The following is a 21019-nucleotide window of genomic DNA, read 5'->3' as shown; positions in this document are numbered from 1 at the left end:
ATACCACATTGTAAAAGATGTTATTGTAACAGCAGAAATTTTATTGGCTTGTCTGGATATTCAAGTACTCAGTGCAGAATTTCCCTGATGTAAAACAGTAGATCACGAGAACCTCTGTTATTTTCTATACATTACAACCACCGGTGCTGTGTCAAGCGTAAGATGTGCAGAACACGCAGTTCAAGAACAAAGAGAGCTTGACAATGTACTGAATGGAGAACAGGTCGAAGAAAGCTCAAGGTACACTGACAATAATAGTTGGTTGCTTTTCGTGGCTGGTACATGCAGTTGGTTTATTGAAGCAGAATACAGTAATTAAATGTGGACGACGAATCTGAGACTGCCTCTATGGACACTTGACGGTGGGGCAGCACTCTGGATACGGCTTGGACGTGTCCCTCACCACCTCACACGGAGGTGATGTGCCCACCGTACCGCACCTGCAACATTAGAGACCAGGATTAGTTCTCGGGTAACACATCGTCGCTTTTGCGGAATAAGTTTCGTTTCTTTACTAACCCATAACTCAGCACTGACCATTTACATTATCTGCTCACAAGTTCCGGACCACAGTTAGTGTTCATTAAACTTGGCTGAGTCCCCCCCCCCCCTACCCCCCCCCCCCTCCTTCGCCTTCATGACAGCATGAACTCTGCAGGGTACAGTTTCAATGCCGCTTCTGCGTTTCTGTGGAAGAAGAGCAGCCACTCTTTCTCAAAAGCCGAAACCAGAGAAGGTACTGGTGTTGGACGCCGGGGTTAGAGGTTCTGACTCATCCCAAAGGTTTCCATTGTGTTGAAAGTGGGACTCGTGGCACACCAGCCCGTTGCACGCAAGTTCTTGTCCACAAACCATTGCCTCACAGGTGCTGCTTTATGACAGGGCGTGTTGTCTCTGAACTATCCCTCTACTGTACACAAGGCTATAAAATGCGTTTATATTCTTCCACATTTGGCGTTTTCTTCAGCGCTGAAAGGAGACCACATCCTAACCAAGAAAAAGACCCTCACACCGTAACACCACCTCCCCTGTAGTTTACTTTTGGCACAACACACGCTGGTGCCTAAAGTCCTCCATGCATTGGCCTAATGTAATCTCTTCCACCGGATTGGCACAGGGTATAGCGTGACTCCAATCATTTCCAGTAGCCGGCCGGAGTGGCCGAACGGTTCTAGCCGCTGCAGTCTGGAACCACGCGACCGCTACGGTCGCAGGTTCGAATCCTGCCTCGTGCATGGATGTGTGTGATGTCCTTAGGTTAGTTAGGTTTAAGTAGTTCTAAGTTCTAGGGGACAGATGACCTTAGAAATTAAGTCCCATAGTGCTCAGAGCCATTTGAACCATCATTTCCAGACATCCACTGTCCAGTAGTGTGGCTCTTTACACCACCTCAAGCGTCGTTTAGGACTGACAACGGAAATACGTGGCTTATGAGAAACCGCTCGACCGTTGTGGTCCAGTCTTTACAGTTCCCTACCCTCAGCCACTATGCTAGTTGGACTGCTGGTAGCCCTTTGGAACTCACGAGTGATTCCTTCCGCTTGTCCGATTTCTTAAACCACCTTCCTTAGTGCTTGACGATTCCTGTCCGCCAGTACATTACATCTACATCATACTCCGCAAGCCACCTAATGGTGTGTGGAGGAGGGTAATTTCGGTAACACTACCTGGTCCCTTCAACCCTGTTCCACTCCCGAATAGTGCGTGGAAAGAATATTTGTCGGTAAGCCTCTGTATTGGCTCTAATTTCTCGAATTTTCTCCTCGTGGTCAATACGCGAGATGTATGTGGGATCAAGTAATACACTACTGGCCATTAAAAGTGCTACACCAAGAAGAAATGCATATGATAAACGGGTATTCATTGGACAAATATATTATACCAGATCTGACATGTGATTACATTTACAAGCAATTTGGGTGCATAGCTCCTGAGAAATTAGTACAGAGAACAACCACCTCTGGCCGTAATAACGGCCTTGATACGACTGGGCATTGAGTCAAACAGAGCTTGGATGGCGTGTACAGGTACAGCTGTCCATGCAGCTTCAACACGATACCAAAGTTCATCAAGAGTAGTGACTGGCGCATTGTGAAGAGCCAGTTGCTCGGCCACATTTGACCAGACATTTTCAGTTGGTGAGAGACTGGAGAATATGCTGGCCAGAGCAGCAATTGAACTTTTTCTGTATCCAGAAAGGCCCGTACAGGACCTGCAACATGCGGTCGTGCATTATTCTGCTGAAGTGTAGAGTTTCGCAGGGATCGAATGAAGGGCAGAGCCACGGGTCGTAACTCATCTGAAATGTAACGTCCACTGTTCAAAGTGCCGTCAATGCGAACAAGAGGTGACCGAGACGTGTAACCAATGGCACCCCGTACCATCACGCCGGGTGATACGCCAATATGGCGATGACGAATACACGCTTCCAATGTGCGTTCACCGCGATGTCGTCAAACACGGATGCGAACATCATGATGCTGTAAACTGAACCTGAATTCATCCGAAAAACTGACGTTTTGCCATTCGTGCACCCGGGTTCGTCGTTGAGTACACCATCGCAGGCGCTCCTGTCTGTGATGCAGCGTCAACGGTGACCACAGCCATGGTCTCCGAGCTGATAGTCCATGCTGCTGCAAACGTCGTCGAACTGTTCGTGCAGATGGTTGTTGTCTTGCAAACGTCCCCATCTGTTGACTCAGGGATCGAGACGTGGCTGCACGATCCGTTACAGCCATGCGGATAAGATGCCTGTCATCTCGACTGCTAGTAATACGTGGCCGTTGGGATCCAGCACGGCGTTCCGTATTACCCTCCTGAACCCACCGATTCCATATTCTGCTAACAGTCATTGGATCTCGACCAACGCGAGCAGCAATGTCGCGATAGGATAAACCGCAATCGCGATAGGCTACAATCCAACCTTTATCAAAGTCGGAAACGTGATGGTACGCATTTCTCCTCCTTACACGAGGCATCACAACAACGTTTCACCAGGCAACGCTGGTCAACTGCTGTTTGTGTATGAGAAATCGGTTGGAAACTTTCCCCATGTCAGCCACCGGCGCCAACCTTGTGTGAATGTCCTAAAAAGCTAATCATTTGCATATCACAGCATCTTCTTCCTGTCGGTTAAATTTCGCGTCTGTAGCACGTCATCTTCGTAGTGTAGCAATTTTAATGGCCAGTAGTGTATGTTATCCGATTCCTCCTGAAATTTGCTGTCCCGAAATTTCAACAGTCAATCTCTCCGTGATGCACAACGCTTCTCTTGAAACGTCTGCCAGCGGAGTTTGCTTAGCATCTCCGTAATGCTCTCTCCCCAGCTAAACGATCCCGTGACGAAACGCGCTACTCTTTGTTGGATTTTCTCTATCTCCTTTATCAGCCCTACCTGATAGGGATCCCAGATAGATGAACAATACTCAAGAATCGGGTGAACAAGCTCCTTATAAGCCACTTCTTTCGTGGATGGGTTACATTTCCTTAAGGTTCTTCCGATGAATCTGAGTCTGGTGTCTGCTTTTCCCATTATCTGCTTTATATGGTCATTCCACTTAAGGTCGCTCTATATAGTTTACGGCAGACGCTGTCTCCAGCTGATTGTCATCAATAGTGCAACTGTACAGTAGTAGATATCTTTTCCTATGTATTCGCAAAATGTTACATTTATTTACGTGCAGGGTCAACTGCCACAGCCTGCACCAATCATCAATTCTCTTCAGGTCGCTCTGCGAATCCTTACTATCTTCTGGCGTTGCTACTTTGGCATAGACAACTGTAACATCTGCGAATAGCCTTAAAGAGCCTCCGACGCGTTCTACTAGATCATTTATATTCATTTTAAACAGAAATGGTCCTGAGCGACGTTTTGAGTCCTATCGGCAAGAAAGTCTTGGATCCAATCGCAGATCTGCTGCGACACTCCGTAAGCTCGTATTTTTTTCATTAGAAGGCAATGCGGGACGGTGCCAAATGCCTTACTGAAATAAAGGAACACGGTATCAACCTGAGCGCCGTTGTCCACTGTGCTGTGGATCTCAAGGAGGAACAGAATGAGCTGAATTTCGCAGGTTCTCTGTTTGCCAAATCCATGTTGATTTTTAAAGAGATGTTCATTTTCCAAAAAAGTCATTACTCTTGGCATAAAACACGTTCCACAATTCTACAACAAATTGACGTCAACGATATAGGCCTATAATTGAGTGGATATGTCTTACTGCCTTTCTTAAAATCGGGAATGACCTCTTTTTTCCAGTCGTTAGGTACCTTTCGTTGCTCAGGCGATCTACAATAAAATGCTGCTAGGAGGGGAGCAAGTTCTTTCGCATAATCTTTATAGAATCTTTTAGGTATCTCATCTGGATCTGACGGCTTTCCACTACTAAGCCATTGTAGCTGCTTTTCAATTCCGGGATTGAAAGGAGGGACAGTGCTACCACCATCCGCTGTGAAACAACTTCGGAACACCGAATTCAGTATTTAGGCCTTCTCTCTGTTATCTTCCGTTTCGCTGCCAGTATGGCCGAGAGAATGAATAGATGATTTTGACCCACTTATTGATTTTACATACGACCAAAATCTCTTAGGATTTTTACTCACGTCGGTTGGCAACATCTTACTTTCAAAATCATTGAACGCTTCTCTCATTGCTCTCCTTACACTCACTTTCGCTTCCTTCAGCTTTTGTTTGTCAGCTAGGTTTTTTCCTCTCTTGAATCAGAGATGAAGTGCTCTTTGTTTACGTAGCGCTTTTCTAACATGGCTATCTAACCATGGTGGATCTTTCCCATTCGTTAAAACCTTACTCGGAACATACTTGTCTAAGGCATATTGAACGATGCCTTTGAATTTATTCCGTTTGTTCTTCTCATCTTCGTCCTCATCACCGAATATTTGATGCTGACTGCTGAGGTATTCTGAAATTTGTATCCTGTCACACTTCCTGAGCAAATATATTTTCCTACCTTTCTTAACATTCCTTATACGACCTGTCGTCATAGATGCTGTCACAACCTTATGATCGCTGACACCTTCCTCTACGTTAAATAATTATATCCCCCTGATCTCCGTTTAGCCACGATTGTTCTTTCGCGTTTCCATTTCACACTCACATCAGCCGACTTGGGCAGCTTTAGGGGGATTGAACCGTCACTGATGTACTTTTTATATGAATAGTCAACGTTCGAAGTTACTGACATCTCCAGATTGATCCACTCTACTGTTACTGCCTCTCTACCGACAACACAATACCCCCCGCCTCATCTGACATCTAGTGGTTAATTCCGCATTACATAGAGGCGTCCGGATACTTGTGACCAAACAGCGTATTTTAGTTTCACCTCATTCCCTTCTCTATGTTGCCAGTGGCGATAAAATGTCTTCTGACCATAAACAATCGACCACGGACCTTCGATTGTTTCCCATTTAACCCCTTTCCTCCCCCCCCCCCCCCCTCCCTCTGACACACACAGACATACGCGCGCGCGCGCACACACACACACACACACACACACACACACACACACACACACACAGAGGGAGGGAGAGAGAGAGAGAGAAAAAAGAGAGAAAGAGATGGGAGGCGGCTGGAAGCCTCTAGTCACAGTAAGTGACTAAACTTAGTAAGCACACAAAAATTTAAGTACGAAGTGCTGCAGGACTTACCCTACACGATTAATGTGCGGGAATGAGCAGCTGTACTCCACACATTGTCCTGGGACAAGCCATTTCTCGCCACTCTTATAGAAGTTGCCCGTGTTGGAGTCGAAGCACTGTCCTGGATGATCTGCAACAAACGGACGTAACTATAAGACGAATCCACATCTTCTAAATTAGAATAATGTAATCCAACCTGAGAGTAAAAATTAGAAAAATAGGTTATATTTCTCGCAGGACTGGAATTTCTTTAAAAAAAATGGCGACGAACCTCGGCTTCGCAAGGTTAGCACTAAAGTAAATGGCCAGACACCTTGTATTGCGCAACGGCAATAAATAACTCGCAAGAGTAGTCAGACGCATTTGTTCGGACGTTTCAGCAGATTTCCGTAAATTCATTTTTGCGTTGTAGAGTTGGTGTCAACCCAAAGAAATAGTGCTCATCACGTCTTTCATGCGAAGCCAAATGTTAACGGAAAGGGTCGGTTTGTTTCCCGTTATAAACAAAATGATTTTTAAAGCGGAATTTTACGTGCCCATTCGATAGAGCGGTACCAGATTATTCTAGTGCGACACTATTTTTATAGATGTTCGTTAACAGGGACGTGAAACACGAAGAATAAACAGCATTCCAGCATTCTTGGCAGTAGCAGTCAACACGTGCCTTGCAGTGCTTGGGTGCTGCCAGTTGTGATTGAATTCTTCGTGTTTTGCTGTCGCTTTTAATACATACCGATAAAGCAAATATGGAACTGCACTATTCTGGGCTCTCTCTACCAAATGGACACTTAAAATTCTGCTTTAAAAATCATTTTGTTTGTAACGGGAAACCAGTCGACGCTTTCTGTTGACATAGGGATGCGCATGCTTTAATTTACAAAATATATAGATGGAAGATAGGTATAAACGTACAGATTCCGGTGGAGCTTCTCTGTTCTCTAGAGTTGCAACGACTGCTTACGTTGCTGCTTTTCCCGTCATATAACGCCTGCTCTGTAGATGACCAGCCTATAGCCCCATCACTGCCACGAGAGGTCACTCCTAACTTCATTTCAACCTGGGACACACAACAATATACCGGAAACTTCCTGTGCCGGACTCGAACTCGGGACCTTCGCCTTTCGCGGGCTGGTGCTCTACAGACTGAGCACCACTCACGACCCATCCTCACAGCTTGGAAGACAGGAGACGAGGTACTGGGGGAAATACAGCTGTCAGGAGGGGTCCTGAGTTGTGCTTGGGTAGCTCACACGGTAGAACACTTGACTGCGAAAGGCAAAGGTCCAGAGTTCGAATCTCTGTTCGGCAGACAGTTTTAATCTGCCAGGAAATTTCATATCAGGACACACTCCGCTGCAGAGTGAAAATTTCATTCTGAAACATACGGGAATTTTACGTGCCCGTTCGATAGAGCGGCCTGCGCTTACTGCTTCTGCCATGCAGCAGCGCTGCTCAATAGCTGGTCGAGTACTGCTATTCATCTTCTTTCACTGTTCTTCTTAACACACACATCAAAAGAAGTTTTGCATCACCTCTTCCGAGAGTTCCGGAACCTGTACAGGAAACTGGAATAGAGGTCAACATAAACATCATTTCCGCCCTTTATATTGCTCATGAAAACCACACACTGTATGTTGGACCACCATACAGCGAGATCTTCAGAGGTGGTGGTCCAGTCTGTTGTACACACCGCAATCTCTAATATCCAGTAGCACGTCCTCTTGCATTGATACATCCACAAGTTCATCACGACACTGTTGATCCAGATTGTCCCACTCCTCAATGGTGATTCGGCGTAGATTCCTCAGAGTGGTTGGTGTGTTACATCGTCCATAAACAGCCCTTTTCAGTCTATCCCAGGCATGTTCGGTAGGGTTCGTTTCTGGAGAACATGCTGGCCACTGTAGTCGATAGATGTCGTCATCCTGAAGGAATTCATTCTCAAGATGTACACAATGGGGGCGCGAATTGTCGTCCATGAAGACGAATGCCTCGCCAATATGCTGCCGATAAGTTTGCAGTATCGGTCGGAGGATGGCATTCACGAATCGTACACCCGTTACGTCGCCTACCATGACCACCAGCGGCGTACGTCGGCACCACATAATGCCACCCCAAAACATCAGGCTACCTCCACCTTGCTGCACTCGCTGGACAGCGTGTCTAAGGCGTTCAGCCTGACCGGGTTGCCTCCAAACACGTCTCCGACGATTGTCTGGTTGAAGGTATGTGCGACACTCATTGGTGAAGAGAACGTAATGCCAATCCCGAGTGGGCCATTCGGCATGTTGTTGGGCCCATCTGTACCGCGCTGCACGGTGACGTGGTTGCAAAGATGGACCCCGCCATGGGTGTCGGGAGTGAATTTGCGCATCAGGCAGCCTATTGCGCACTGTTTAAGTTGTAACACGACGTCCTGTGGCTGCACGAAAAGCATTATTCGACATGGTGGCGTTGCTCTCAGGGTTCCGCCCAGCCATAATCAATAGGTATCGGTCATGCACTGCAGTAGTAGCCTTTGGGCAGCCAGAGCAAGGCATGCAATCGACAGTTCTTGTTTCTCTGTATCTCCTCCACGTCCGAACAACATCGCTTTGCTCACTCCGAGACCCCTGGACACTTCCCTTTTTGACAACTCTTCCTGGCACACAGTAACAATGCGGACGCCGATCGAACCGCGGTATAGGCCGTCTACACATGGTTGAACTACAAACAACACGAGCCGTATACCTCCTTCCTGGTATTTCTGGGCGCTGTTTCGATCACAAGCGAGGATTATTCCTATACGTCGGTCAGGGGCCTGAAGATGGCGTAGTAAAACGATGAAAGTGGTTGCCCGACAAAAGACGGGTGAAGGGCGTTTAATTTGGCACCTTCGTTCTCCGTAAGTCCCACATTCATTTCTGCCGTCATTTCATGTGGTGTTGCTTGTTTCTTGGCACTGACGACTCTGCACAAACGCAGTTACTCTGGGTCGTTAAGTGAATGCCGTCGGCCGATACGTTATCCATAGTGAGAGTTAATGCCTGAAATTTGGTATTCTCGGCACTCTCTTGACACTGTGGATCTCGGCATATTGAATTCCCTTCAGATGTCCAAAATTTAATGTCCGATTCGGCCATTCCCAACCGCTATCCCGTGTTCAAATTCTGTTAACTCACGTCGTGCGGCCGTATCACCTCGGAAACCTCTTCACATGAATCACCTGGGTACGAATGACAGAACCGACAATAAAGTGCCCTTTTGTACGTAGTATATGCGATACTACCGCCATCTGTTTGTGTACATATCGCTATCCCATGACTTAACACCTCAGTGTATACGAAACGGGACGAACATATGAAACGTGCATTAGGTAATACGAATGGTCGGCAGGTTTGTTGATTCTGGAAAAGTACAGAGCACCTGTGAAAGCAGAAGAGAATAAAAATGCCGGTGCAACCAATTCAAGAGTTATTGCCCCAGCGTTTTATTGACCTTGTCAACTAGTCATGACGGCAGACATGGAACGAATACAGAAGCGCGCCGCTAACATCGTAACGGGACGGAACAGCCCACTCCTGAACGTGACAGAGACGTTCGGGAGACTGAAATGGGAATCTACAGGGTGTTACAAAAAGGTACGGCCAAACTTTCAGGAAACATTCCTCACACACAAAGAAAGAAAATATGTTATGTGGACATGTGTCCGGAAACGCTTACTTTCCATGTTAGAGCTCATTTTATTACTTCTCTTCAAATCACATCAATCATGGAATGGAAACACACAGCAACAGAACGTACCAGCGTGACTGCAAACACTTTGTTACAGGAAATGTTCAAAATGTCCTCCGTTAGCGAGAATACATGCATCAACCCTCCGTCGCATGGAATCCCTGATGCAGCCCTGGAGAATGGCGTATTGTATCGCAGTCCACAATACGAGCACGAAGAGTCTCTACATTTGGTACCGGGGTTGTGTAGACAAGAGCTTTCAAATGCCCCCATAAATGAAAGTCAAGAGGGTTGAGGTCAGGAGAACGTGGCGGCCATGGAATTGGTCCGCCTCTACCAATCCATCGCTCACCGAATCTGTTGTTGAGAAGCGTACGAACACTTCGACTGAAATGTGCAGGAGCTCCATCGTGCATGAACCACATGTTGTGTCGTACTTGTAAAGGCACATGTTCTAGCAGCACAGGTAGAGTATCCCGTGTGAAATCATGATAACGTGCTCCATTGAGCGTAGGTGGAAGAACATGGGGCCCAATCAAGACATCACCAACAATGCCTGCCCAAACGTTCACAGAAAACGTGATTGCACAATTGCGTCCGGATTCTCGTCAGCCCACACATGTTGATTGTGAAAATTTACAATTTGATCACGTTGGAATGAAGCCTCATCCGTAAAGAGAACATCTGCACTGAAATGAGGATTGACACACTGTTGGATGAACCATTCGCAGAAGTGTACCCGTGGAGGCCAATCAGCTGCTGATAGTGCCTGCACACGCTGTACATGGTACGGAAACAACTGGTTCTCCCGTAGCACTCTCCATACAGTGACGTGTTCAACGTTACCTTGTACAGCAGCAACTTCTCTGACGCTGACATTAGGGTTATCGTCAACTGCACGAAGAATTGCCTCGTCCATTGCAGGTGTCCTCGTCATTCTATATCTTTCCCAGTCGCGAGTCATAGGCTGGAATGTTCCGTGCTCTCTAAGACGCCGATCAATTGCTTCGAACGTCTTCCTGTCGGGACACCGTCGTTCTGGAAATCTGTCTCGATACAAACGTACCGCGCCACGGCTATTGCCCCGTGCTAATCCATACATCAAATGGGCATCTGCCAACTCCGCATTTCTAAACATTGCACCGACTGCAAAACCACGTTCGTGATGAACACTAACCTGTTGATGCTACGTACTGATGTGCTTGATGCTAGTACTGTAGAGCAATGAGTCGCATGTCAACACAAGCACCAAAGTCAACATTACCGTCCTTCAATTGGGCCAACTGGCGGTGAATCGAGGAAGTATAGTACATACTGACGAAACTAAAATGAGCTCTAACATGGAAATTAAGCGTTTCCGGACACATGTACACATAACATCTTTTCTTTATTTGTGTGTGAGGAATGTTTCCTGAAAGTTTGGCCGTACCTTTTTGTAACACCCTGTATAGAAGAAAAGCGCCATCCGGAGAGTCTCAAGACACGTCTTCGGCCTAGAATCTCACTGCCTGGAATAGAATTGTCTTCAGAGGTGAGTCCCGCTTTGAACTGAGTCTCTGAAGAAACCCCCTGACAGCGATAGGATACCACACTGTTGCCGGCTTACGGCCAGACAGCCAGGACTGATGGTCTAGGGAGCCATTTCTTTTCTGAGCAGGAGTCTTTTGGTTATTATCTGTGGCACCTTTACAGCACGGCGGTACGTCGATGATATTTTACGCCCGGCTTTGTTGCCCCTCATGGCAAGCCATCCTGGGCTTACATTTCAACAAGATAACGCCCTCCACATACGGCGAGAGTTTCTACTGCTTGTCTTCTTGCTTGCCAAACCATAACTTGGCCTGAAAGGTCGCCGGATCTCTACCCACTTGAGAACGCACTATGGGCAGTGCCCTGCAACCATCTCGGATCTTGGACGATTTGACGCGTCAATTGGGCAGAGTTTGGTACAATATCCCTCAGGATCACATCATTTCCAGGCCGAATAATTGCTTGCATATGGGCCAGAGATGGACCACTGCGTTACTCATTTGTTAATTTGTGAAGCTTTTTGTCTTTAATAAATCATTCAGTTTTTCTGGAATTGCAATCATTTGCTTGTCTGTACATGCACGTCACATCTGCCGATTTTTGTCTCGTTTGGATAATTCCTTCTTGGTACGCAGGTTTTTTTCATTTTTTTTTTTCTTTTTCTTTTTCTTAGAGTGTATTGAAGGTTGTACAAAATTATGAATGAACATTGCTTATGAGGCATATGTTTCTAAAATTGTTTAAACAAAGAACTGTCTAGCACATGAACGTTGGTGGCGCTACCTTAAAAAACAGTACACACTCATCTGTAATGTGTACGTGGTGGAACTTCTCTCTCTTCACAGTTCTTGACTAGTTACAGAAGATGGAGCATTATTCTTTGTAGTAACACGTATGTAAGTGTTCGAGTTGTCGCTTGCTAGTGGTTATTTTCATATAAGGCATATATAACTTTGTGAATGGAAAATTCAGTCAGTTTCTAGTATAGAGGGCCTGATGATGGCGTATTATATGGCCGAAACAGATAGCGTACAGAATAAACTGGAGATGTACTTAACAATCTTGATATTTTCACATTTATTAAAACGTGTTGAGGGTGGATGTTCTTCCCGCAAAGCCCAATGACTGACGAAAGAAAAATTTCGCATGAGGTATTAGCCCAGCTGGAAGAAATTTACCATAGTGGGCAAGGAGTGCAGTGCTGCGACTGTTTATGATGACGGTGTAGTGTAATGGAAAACGTCGAAAATGTTGTCTTTGAGTGGCTGCCGTAGTATTCAGGATGACTTGTATACAAAGAATAGCATTGGTTTGATGAATAACAGCTTCCTCTAAATGTGTAAAAATTTTAGTGAAGATAATTAGGAAAACCAATCCTGTAATGTTCGAATAAAGTATTAGTGCTGTGCTGCCCGACACAATCACGTCGATTAAATGCCAGGATCATTTTGAAAGTCATTGCAGACCACTCAAGAGCGAAGGTTACGGTCGTGTGATAAAGTTGAAATTCATGTCAATTGTGAGCTAGTCTTTAGACGTGACAGTCGTATTTGTGTTTGCTGGTTCACGTGGCTGTGTCGTGGGTAATTCAGTTCTAAAAAGGGGACTGAAACCGAGTCAGCTCGAGTTAAATGCTGTGACCACCGTTCGTACATCTAAGTCGAATCCCAATGTGGAAAGAACCCAACGGAAATTCACAATGCTTTGAGAGAGGCGTGCGGGAATAGTCTACTAGATCGTAGCACAGTATCACAGTGGTCTTCTCGTTTCCGTGAAGATCGGGTAAGCACAGAGCACAGCCCAAAAAAGAAAAGGCCATTGACTGCAACAGACTACAGCGTTGTAGTTAATGACATTTTGAGAGACGACCGACAAAAACCGTTGAGGAAACTGCAAGTGAGGACAGAATGTCTGTCACTTCACGTTTACATAATCGTAACTGAAAAGTTAAACATGAGATTGACTGCTACACCTCTCTCTCATACTTTCCAAACTAAATACCTAGGAATTACAGTTCCGAACCACTTAAATTGGGAGGAACGCATAGATAATGTTGCGGGGAAGGCTAACAAAAGACTGTGTTTTATTGGCAGGACACTTAAAAAATGTAACACATCTACTGAGAAGACTGCCTATACTACACTTGTCCGTCCTCTTTTGGAATACTGCTGCGCGCTGTGGTATCCTTACAGACAGGATTGACGCAGTACATCGAAAAATTTCAAAGAAGGGCAGCAAGTTTTGTATTATCGCGAAATTGGGGAGAGAGTGCCACTGAAATGATGCAGGATTTAGGCTGGACAACTTTAAAACAAAGGTGTTTTTCATTGCGGCGTGATCTTTTCACGAAATTCCAATCACCAAATTTCTCCTCCGAATGTGAGAACATTTTGTTGACACCGACCTACATATGGAGAAACGATCACCATGATAAAATAAGGGAAATCAGAGCCCGTACAGAAAAATATAGGTGTTCGTTCTTTCCGCGCGCTATACGAGATTGGAATAATAGCGAATTGTGAAGCTGGTTCGATGTACACTTTGCCAGGCACTTAAATGCAATTTGCAGAGTATCCATGTAGATGTAGATGTAACACACCTTCTGCATACCTTGCTGAAGTAGCACTGCCGGAAGAAAGAATGTTGGAGAGCGCTATAGCCCCAGCCGGAAGCAGTTTCCAAATGGTTCAAATGACTCTGAGCACTATAGGACTTAACATCTGAATCATCAGTCCCCTAGAACTTAGAACTACTTAAACCTAACTAACCTAAGAACATCACACACATCCATGCCCGAGGCAGGATTCTAACCTCTGACCGTAGCGGTCGCGCGATTCCGGACTGAAGCACTTAGAACCGCTCGGCTACAGCGGCCGGCTAAGTAGTTTCCAGAATGATTTTGAACAAAGAGTTCAACGTCGTAAATTGGCTTCTCAGCACTGAGACTGTGAGACTGGTTGAACAAATCTTTGTTACTTTTAGGTATAAGTTGTCTACATGAATAATAAAACTATATCTAAATTTGGGGCCATTAGGTCCACATCACAGAAAAGTCAATTTGTGTTCCTAAATTATCAGTATAAATTTGACCGTAAAGATCAAGGACGCCCTTTGAGGTGTCCATAATGGTTAAGATAGGCAACTCATAAAAATTCCGAGCCTTTAAATCTTCTGGGGTTATACGTCCATAAAAAAGATAATAGCGGTTTAATTTAGAACCATGCGCGACGCTTTTTGTGAGGCACTTAATGTACGCTTATTACGTTCAGTTATGGTTTCACTGATATCAGATATGAAAACGTGCAGCTACCTCATTTTACACTCTTTCGCTCACTCCACTTTTATGTATACTCCCACTATTTGCATTCGAATAGTTAGTTGGTGTTTTTTAACAACGTGCTGGCGCTGTGAACGAGCGATTCTAGGCGCTTCAGTGCGGAACCGCGCTGCTGCTACGGTCGCAGGTTCGAATCCTGCCTCGGGTATGGATGTGTGTGATGTCCTTAGGTTAGTTAGGTTTAAGTAGTTCTAAGTCTAGGGGACTGATGACCTGAGATGTTAAGTGCTTAGAGACATTTGAACCATGTTATTTATTTATTTATTTATTTTTGATAACGTGAGATGAAAAGTCCAGGTACTTCATCTCCTTCTTATAATAGCTATTGTTCATATGTCAGTACAGTTCTCTGAGTTGTGTAATCGCTACTGTTTGCGAAATCCATTACATACACAAATCACGGTCAAGAAGGACTCTTTCACCTTTCAAAATCGATGTATAATAGAATCCGGTAACCATTATGTACAGCAGGAAGCTTCATACAAATCATTCACAGTTGTCGAGAGAAGAAATCTCCGTTACCTCCGCATTTTCAGGTAGTTCATCGTGTAAGGCATGTGCTGTATTATGTCAAGCCAGGTGGTGGAGGTTCCAGTCCTACCATGAGGCAAAAATACTTGGCGGTAGTGGGGTTCTTAGCATGGCAGTCGTGCACACTGACTTTTTTAAATAATTTATTATTATTTCTAAAAACAAATTACATTCCAAAAAATGAAGATCTTTATCTATATGTACGTTGACTAGTTCAATACGTTGTCAACTATGTTCAATAAGCAAAATAAATAAACAAATACCAAAAAAGTTACGTGATGAACACAATGTTGAAAAATCCATTGCAGTAAACAAATTGTGATATTCTGAGTGTATTGCAATATTTGTTTCTGAACTGTATGAAACCTACAGCAGACATAAATACACCACTGTCAGCAGTTATTTGAAATTGTAATATGTGAAAAGGCACTTCACTGAATTCGAAAACCACGTACTAATTGCATCAATATGAACTACGTTTACAAATGAACATAAAATATCTCTGAAAAAGTTATCTAATTTATGGATGGGAATAAATTTTGACTAAAGTTACTGCTACTCAATTCCAGGCACAGTTATCCAGTTGCGGAGGATGACTTTCAAATTGTTCTTTATGTTAAATACATAGTTTTGGATATCTATTCTCTAGTTCCTAACCTATTTATTTGCTTCTTCATCTGTACCATTCAGATTTTTACATATTTCTTGGTTCCATATTTTCCCTCGATTTACTGTTCATTCGGAACTTATACGTCGTGTAGTAGCTAACACAGATGACAAAGTAGAGTGCATAATCCCAGTGTAGACGCCCAGAATGCTTTAAACTTTGTCAGAAGCCCGATACGTGGATTCAGTTCTGTTATCGTTCCGTTTATTCAGCCACCACCTTGAAAACCAATACGTGGTACATGTAAGATCAAAAAAGGAATTATCTGAATAGACAGGAAATTAGTAGATGCGATCAACAGACAAAATATGATTCCAATTTCAAAAAAATTGGATGATTTATTCCAGAGAAAGAGTTTCACGAATTAAGGCAGTCAATAACGTTTTGTTCAAACAAATTTCGGGCTTGCAGCCGGTCGTCGTTCAATACTTCGCACGATATTTCAACTGGGCTGCGACGGCTCACCTGAAGATGACTGGCAGGTGCCCAGTTGAAATATCGTGCGAAGTATTGAACGACGACCGGCTGCAAGCCCGAAATTTGTTTGAACAGTCAATTCGCCGGGAAAATTTTAAAATTCACAATAACGTTTTGGTCTGCCTCTGGCCCTTGAGCAAGCTTTTATTCGGCTTGGCTTTGATTGACAGAGTTTCTGGATGCAGCATAGGGATAAGTCGACGATATTATTCTACGGCCTGTTTTGTTGCACTTCATGACAAGTCATCCTGGGCTTATATTTCAGCAAGAAAATGCCCTCGCACACACAGCGGCAGTTTCTACTGATTTTGTTCGTGCTTGCCAAACTCTACCTTGACCAGCAAAGTCGCCGGATCTCTCCCAAATTGAGAATGTTTCAATCACTATGGGCAGGGGCCCTCTAGCCATCTCGAGACTTCGACGCTCTGACGCGCCAGTTGTTCAGACTTTGGCAGGAGGATATCCAGCAGCACTACCAGTCAACGCCATGCCGAATAATTCCTTGCCCAAGGGCCACAGGTGGACCAACGCGTTTTTGACTTGTTCAATTCATGAAGCTCTTTTTCTTGAAGAAATAATCTATTTTTTTTGAAATTGTAGCCATTTGGTTGTCTGTACTTATACACCACATCTACAATTTTCCGTCTCATTCGAATAATCCCTGCGTGATGGTTAATTTGTGTGTGTATGTATGTATGTGTGTGTGTGTGTGTGTGTGTGTGTATGTTGCATAAGCCACTGTAGACAGGGGTGGGATCACCATGCTCAAAACGTATTCCAATGCACTCGAAGGTGGAAAAATATCCGTTATCTTCGCCACTAACCAAACAACATTTTCCATCTTCATTGGTGTGAATGCAGTACGTGTAGTGTTTGCATTTTTTCTGCTTTGTATGTTTTCGTGATGTTAAGGACCAATAGGGATGAACTATCGTAAGGTCGGCCTCCATAAGTTTCTTAAAACTCGTTTAGGCCCCCGAAAAAAGAAGACTATTCGAACCATCATTAGGCATGTCGACAATCTCAGCACTCATATTTCATAGACGTATCGCTTATATAAGCGATAAGTGAAATGGTGAACACTATAGTAGGGCCGGCCGGAGTGGCCGTGCGGTTCTAGGCGCTGCAGTGTGGAACCGCGAGACCGCTACGGTCGCAGGTTCGAATCCTGCCTCGGGCATGGATGTGTTTGATGTCCTTAGCTTAGTTAGGTTTAACAAGTTCTAAGTTCTAGGGGACTAATGACCTCATACATTGAGTCCCATAGTGCTCAGGGCCATTTGAACCATCAATAGTAGGAAATATTCGTCTTTTGAAGGAGGCTATGTATCGAATTTCAGTCACCAGTACTTACATAACGGCAACCACAGATGGACCTGATGTGACTTATTATTACTTTGCCTGACGATCACAAAGATTTGCCACTATGTCCAGAGTACCAAGTTACGAGAAACGATTCCTTTCTCAGGCTCCAAGTGGTTTCCTGTTGAGAGCAACCGCAGCTGAAGTAACCATGTTTCAGAAATGAAATATCGGTTTTTCAGATGGTTCAAATTGCTCTGAGCAGTATGCGACTTAACTTCTGAGGCCATCAGTCGCCTAGAACTTAGAACTAATTAAACCTAATTAACCTAAGGACATCACACACATCCATGCGCGAGGCAGGATTCGAACCTGCGACCGTAGCGGTCGCCTGGCTCCAGACTGTAGCGCCTAGAACCGCAAGGCTACTCGAAATATCAGTTTTTGACCTGGTCAGTATGAACTATGACGCCCTGCTGTTGCCGGTAATGGTATTTTACCTTGAGAAGGTTGAGTACCCCTCTTATACGTATTAGGCGTGTGTACACCTCAATATGTGATTTGACATCACGAAACTGGTCGCGTAACTGTAAAAGTTCATATATAGCTGAAAGCGATTTTTTTCTGAAACATAACCTTCTCAGACTGTTTACGGCGATGGGGGCTGAAAATAATGGTGTGCTTTAGGTATCTCCAGGAATTTCTCGAAATGGAGACGGAAGTAATAAAAATCCGTTGCGTCGTTAAATTTAAATCAGCGCTGCTGGTTGGTAGGTTATACAGGTTTGACTCGTTTAAAGATTATTAGCGGGGTGCAGTTTTGAAAAAGACTGTTTTCAAATGAGTAAATGACGCGAAGCTTGGCAAAACTATCGAAAAGAGCAAAAACACCGCGCCAGTAGATTGGTAAGCTAGTGGTAGAAGTGGGAAAGAGGAAAAGATGGAGGTAGGAGAACGATGCAGAAGTTTTTCTCCGAGCCAAATTTTTTATCGAATTACAATTTTTTGTGATAGATTTTTTGAGACATCGGAAATTACGAACACAGGACTGTAATGATCGAAATCCGTTAATGTTGCGTTCATATTAGAGCTCCGCGAGAAACGTTTTCACTATGAACTCGCTAAGACCTACATTTGAAGAAGCAAAGATGCTCTCTATGGATACTGACCGCGTAATAAACCGCGACCCATGTGAAGCGATAAGGTGCCCCTCCGACGTATTCAACACTTTTTTATATGAAGCTGATAACTGGTAAGTCACAAAGCCGGCTAACGAAGTTATCGGCTAAATGAAAAAAGCGAATGTTTCGCTGATTGGACAGTTCGTAGGCCAAAGGTCTAAGATGTACTCTTACGGCATAGAGTCGGGTCCATCATGTGGTGCATAGTGTGGTGCAATCAGAAATCGGGCTTTATCGCCATGACAATAAAAGGATCGTTTGTTAGGACGGCAAACTTTCGCTCATTATGATCAACAGAAATTTGTCATCTGTGTACTTCACATTTAAGGGCATAATCGCACCCGTCCCGTGGATCTGTTTGTAACATTCCATTAGTTCTTTAGTCTTACGGTTTCTTCTGCTGTTGGTTTCACCGGAAAGGGAGTATGACATTTTTTTTTACTTCATGCGCATCTTAATCGTTCTGCGTTTAGTCCACAAGGAAAAAGAGGAAGGAGAGAGAAAGAGAGAGGACATGGACTACACAAAAAGAGACCGTAAGCGAATAGAGGGGCAATCTGACGTGTAACATGGCCACCAGAGTTCATTTAGTTCTAGTATGTCCATCCTTGGATTGGAGGTTTGAGGTGCAATACCACAACCCCTATTGGAATCCTGTATCCCATTCCTGTCTCATCTCCATTCTCCCAAAGAGGGCATATATGTAATGTTAGTAATTTATACTTATTTAAACTGTTGTTCTGACATTGTTTACGCTGGGCCTCGCTAGTATATAGAATGAAGCAAACACGTTGGGTTAAAAACTAATGTCCGATCACAATTTACACACAATACAAACTACAGGCACATAGTAGGAATAAAATTGCTACTGTATTTATGGCGTAACTAACGATTAAAGTTCCAATATTTCACGTCATCGAGAGACACCTATTTTTGTGTTTTGTTAGATCAGAAGTAATTTGTATCCCTAATAAAAATATGATGATGATGAATAAAAATATGACATGATGATTTTTCAATCAGGATCAAACAAGGTCATGTTCTAAATTGTGTCAGTTAATGAAACTGTAATTACGACCATATAGAAAATGTAAAATTTTACTCTTACAAAATTTAATTAATAAAATCTAGGCCTTTCGTTCAATAAAACTAATCTCTCTGTTCACCTGAAAATGCTAGGATAACTCTCCTTTTTGTTAATAAAATAATGTATGCAAATTAGTGAAATATATTGTTGCAATGACAAAACATGTAAGTTATGGTCTTTATAGAAATATATTCTTTCCTGTCTTTGCTTGAAATTATTCAACGTTATGCCATGTAATTTTCTATGAAATTAGGGAAGATGTATAAAAAAACTTTAATTGTTAAATATGCAAAATTCAATATGTAACAGCACCAGTAATTGTTTGAAATCATATAAATAGCAGCGATTTGTAATCCGCCAGAAGGCAGTCTTAAGTCAGACTTCAGATGAGTTTTATGCATGTAGTTCGCCGCCAAACATCTAGCGTGCGAAATAAAATTCTTTGTGAACAAGAAGTATTGAAACTTATTCACACCATTACAAGACTCCCACGTGGCGATGCAGTAACATCAAGATGAACCTACGGCAGCATCAAGAAGCAGCACCACAGATCACACAAGATACGTATTATTTATTTGGTGGAACATATCCGTAATAAGATGTGGCATATTACAGATGGACTTTGGTCGTTCACTTATATAATTAAATGGAACAGCTACAGCCGTCCTTATGACGTCATTTGCCACACGGTTACCAGTTTCGGTGCTTCAGTGGTCCATCTTCAGGTCTTAACTCACACTGAGGGGGCTAATACCATCAAATCGACGGTTGAAGACACAAAATTGTGGTTACAGATAGTTTGCGAAAACCAATTAAGATGTTGGCCATTGATGCATCGTGTATACAGATGGTGTTAACCTCCTCAACATCAGCTAAGACCTGAAAATAGTGCACGGAAGCACCGAAACTACTAGCCACGTGGTAAATGACATCATAAGGACAGCTGTAGGTGTTCCATTTTGTTAAGAGAGTGCATTGATGTTCTTCGTGTTTAATGTTGTTACCAGGCCTGATAGGCTTGAGTGACAGCTGCGAAGGACACGGAGACGCCACGTACTCGTGTGGGACAGTATTGTCGGCAGCTGGCAGAGGCGCCCCATTGCGGGTCTCCACTTAGCAGGGTCATCGAATCGTGCAATATCGAGTTTGTGAGGCTTTCGGATGGTACAGTGATCCAATGTTGAACTGCATGGCAACGTCAAGGCAGGCACATTCATAGTCGAGGTTCCCGTCTACCGCATTTTATCACCAGAAGGGGAGAAGGTAGTATTGCACACCGACCACACACATCCACGCCTGCCATCCGAGAACAAGTAATGGACACCTTGCAACATTCTGGGTCATTCCGCAACACTGGTCAGAGACTAATAGCACAAAGAATTACCATCCCATGCGTATGCTGCCATTAGTACGACAACATAGACTGACCGGGAAGCATGGCCTGCTGAAGAATGGCGTCGCATTGTGTTCAACTATGAATCGCGATTCTGCACTACCCCGGATGAATATCGTCGGAGGTTCCGCTGTTTCAACGT

At 44.0% G+C, this 21019-nt stretch overlaps 1 protein-coding gene across 2 annotated transcripts in view; it reads right to left on the bottom strand.

The window, feature by feature from the left end:
- Positions 1 to 266: 266 nt before the first annotated feature.
- The window catches only part of LOC124615720 (venom toxin OcyC11-like), a 51620-nt gene continuing 30867 nt past the window's right edge, over positions 267 to 21019 (bottom strand). For both annotated transcript variants that reach the window (XM_047143785.1, XM_047143784.1), the window contains exons 2-3: positions 5668 to 5788; positions 267 to 440 (exon numbers count right to left, since the gene is read on the bottom strand). In XM_047143785.1, the coding sequence (XP_046999741.1) occupies positions 347 to 440; positions 5668 to 5788 (215 nt within the window). In that variant the 3' untranslated portion in view covers positions 267 to 346. The remainder of the gene's footprint in view (positions 441 to 5667; positions 5789 to 21019) is intronic.

This window comes from Schistocerca americana, chromosome 5 (assembly GCF_021461395.2).
Source record: "Schistocerca americana isolate TAMUIC-IGC-003095 chromosome 5, iqSchAmer2.1, whole genome shotgun sequence".
NCBI classification, from domain to species: domain Eukaryota; kingdom Metazoa; phylum Arthropoda; class Insecta; order Orthoptera; family Acrididae; genus Schistocerca; species Schistocerca americana.
Note: the sequence above shows the minus strand (reverse complement) of the source record. Positions and strands in the feature narration are given on the sequence as shown.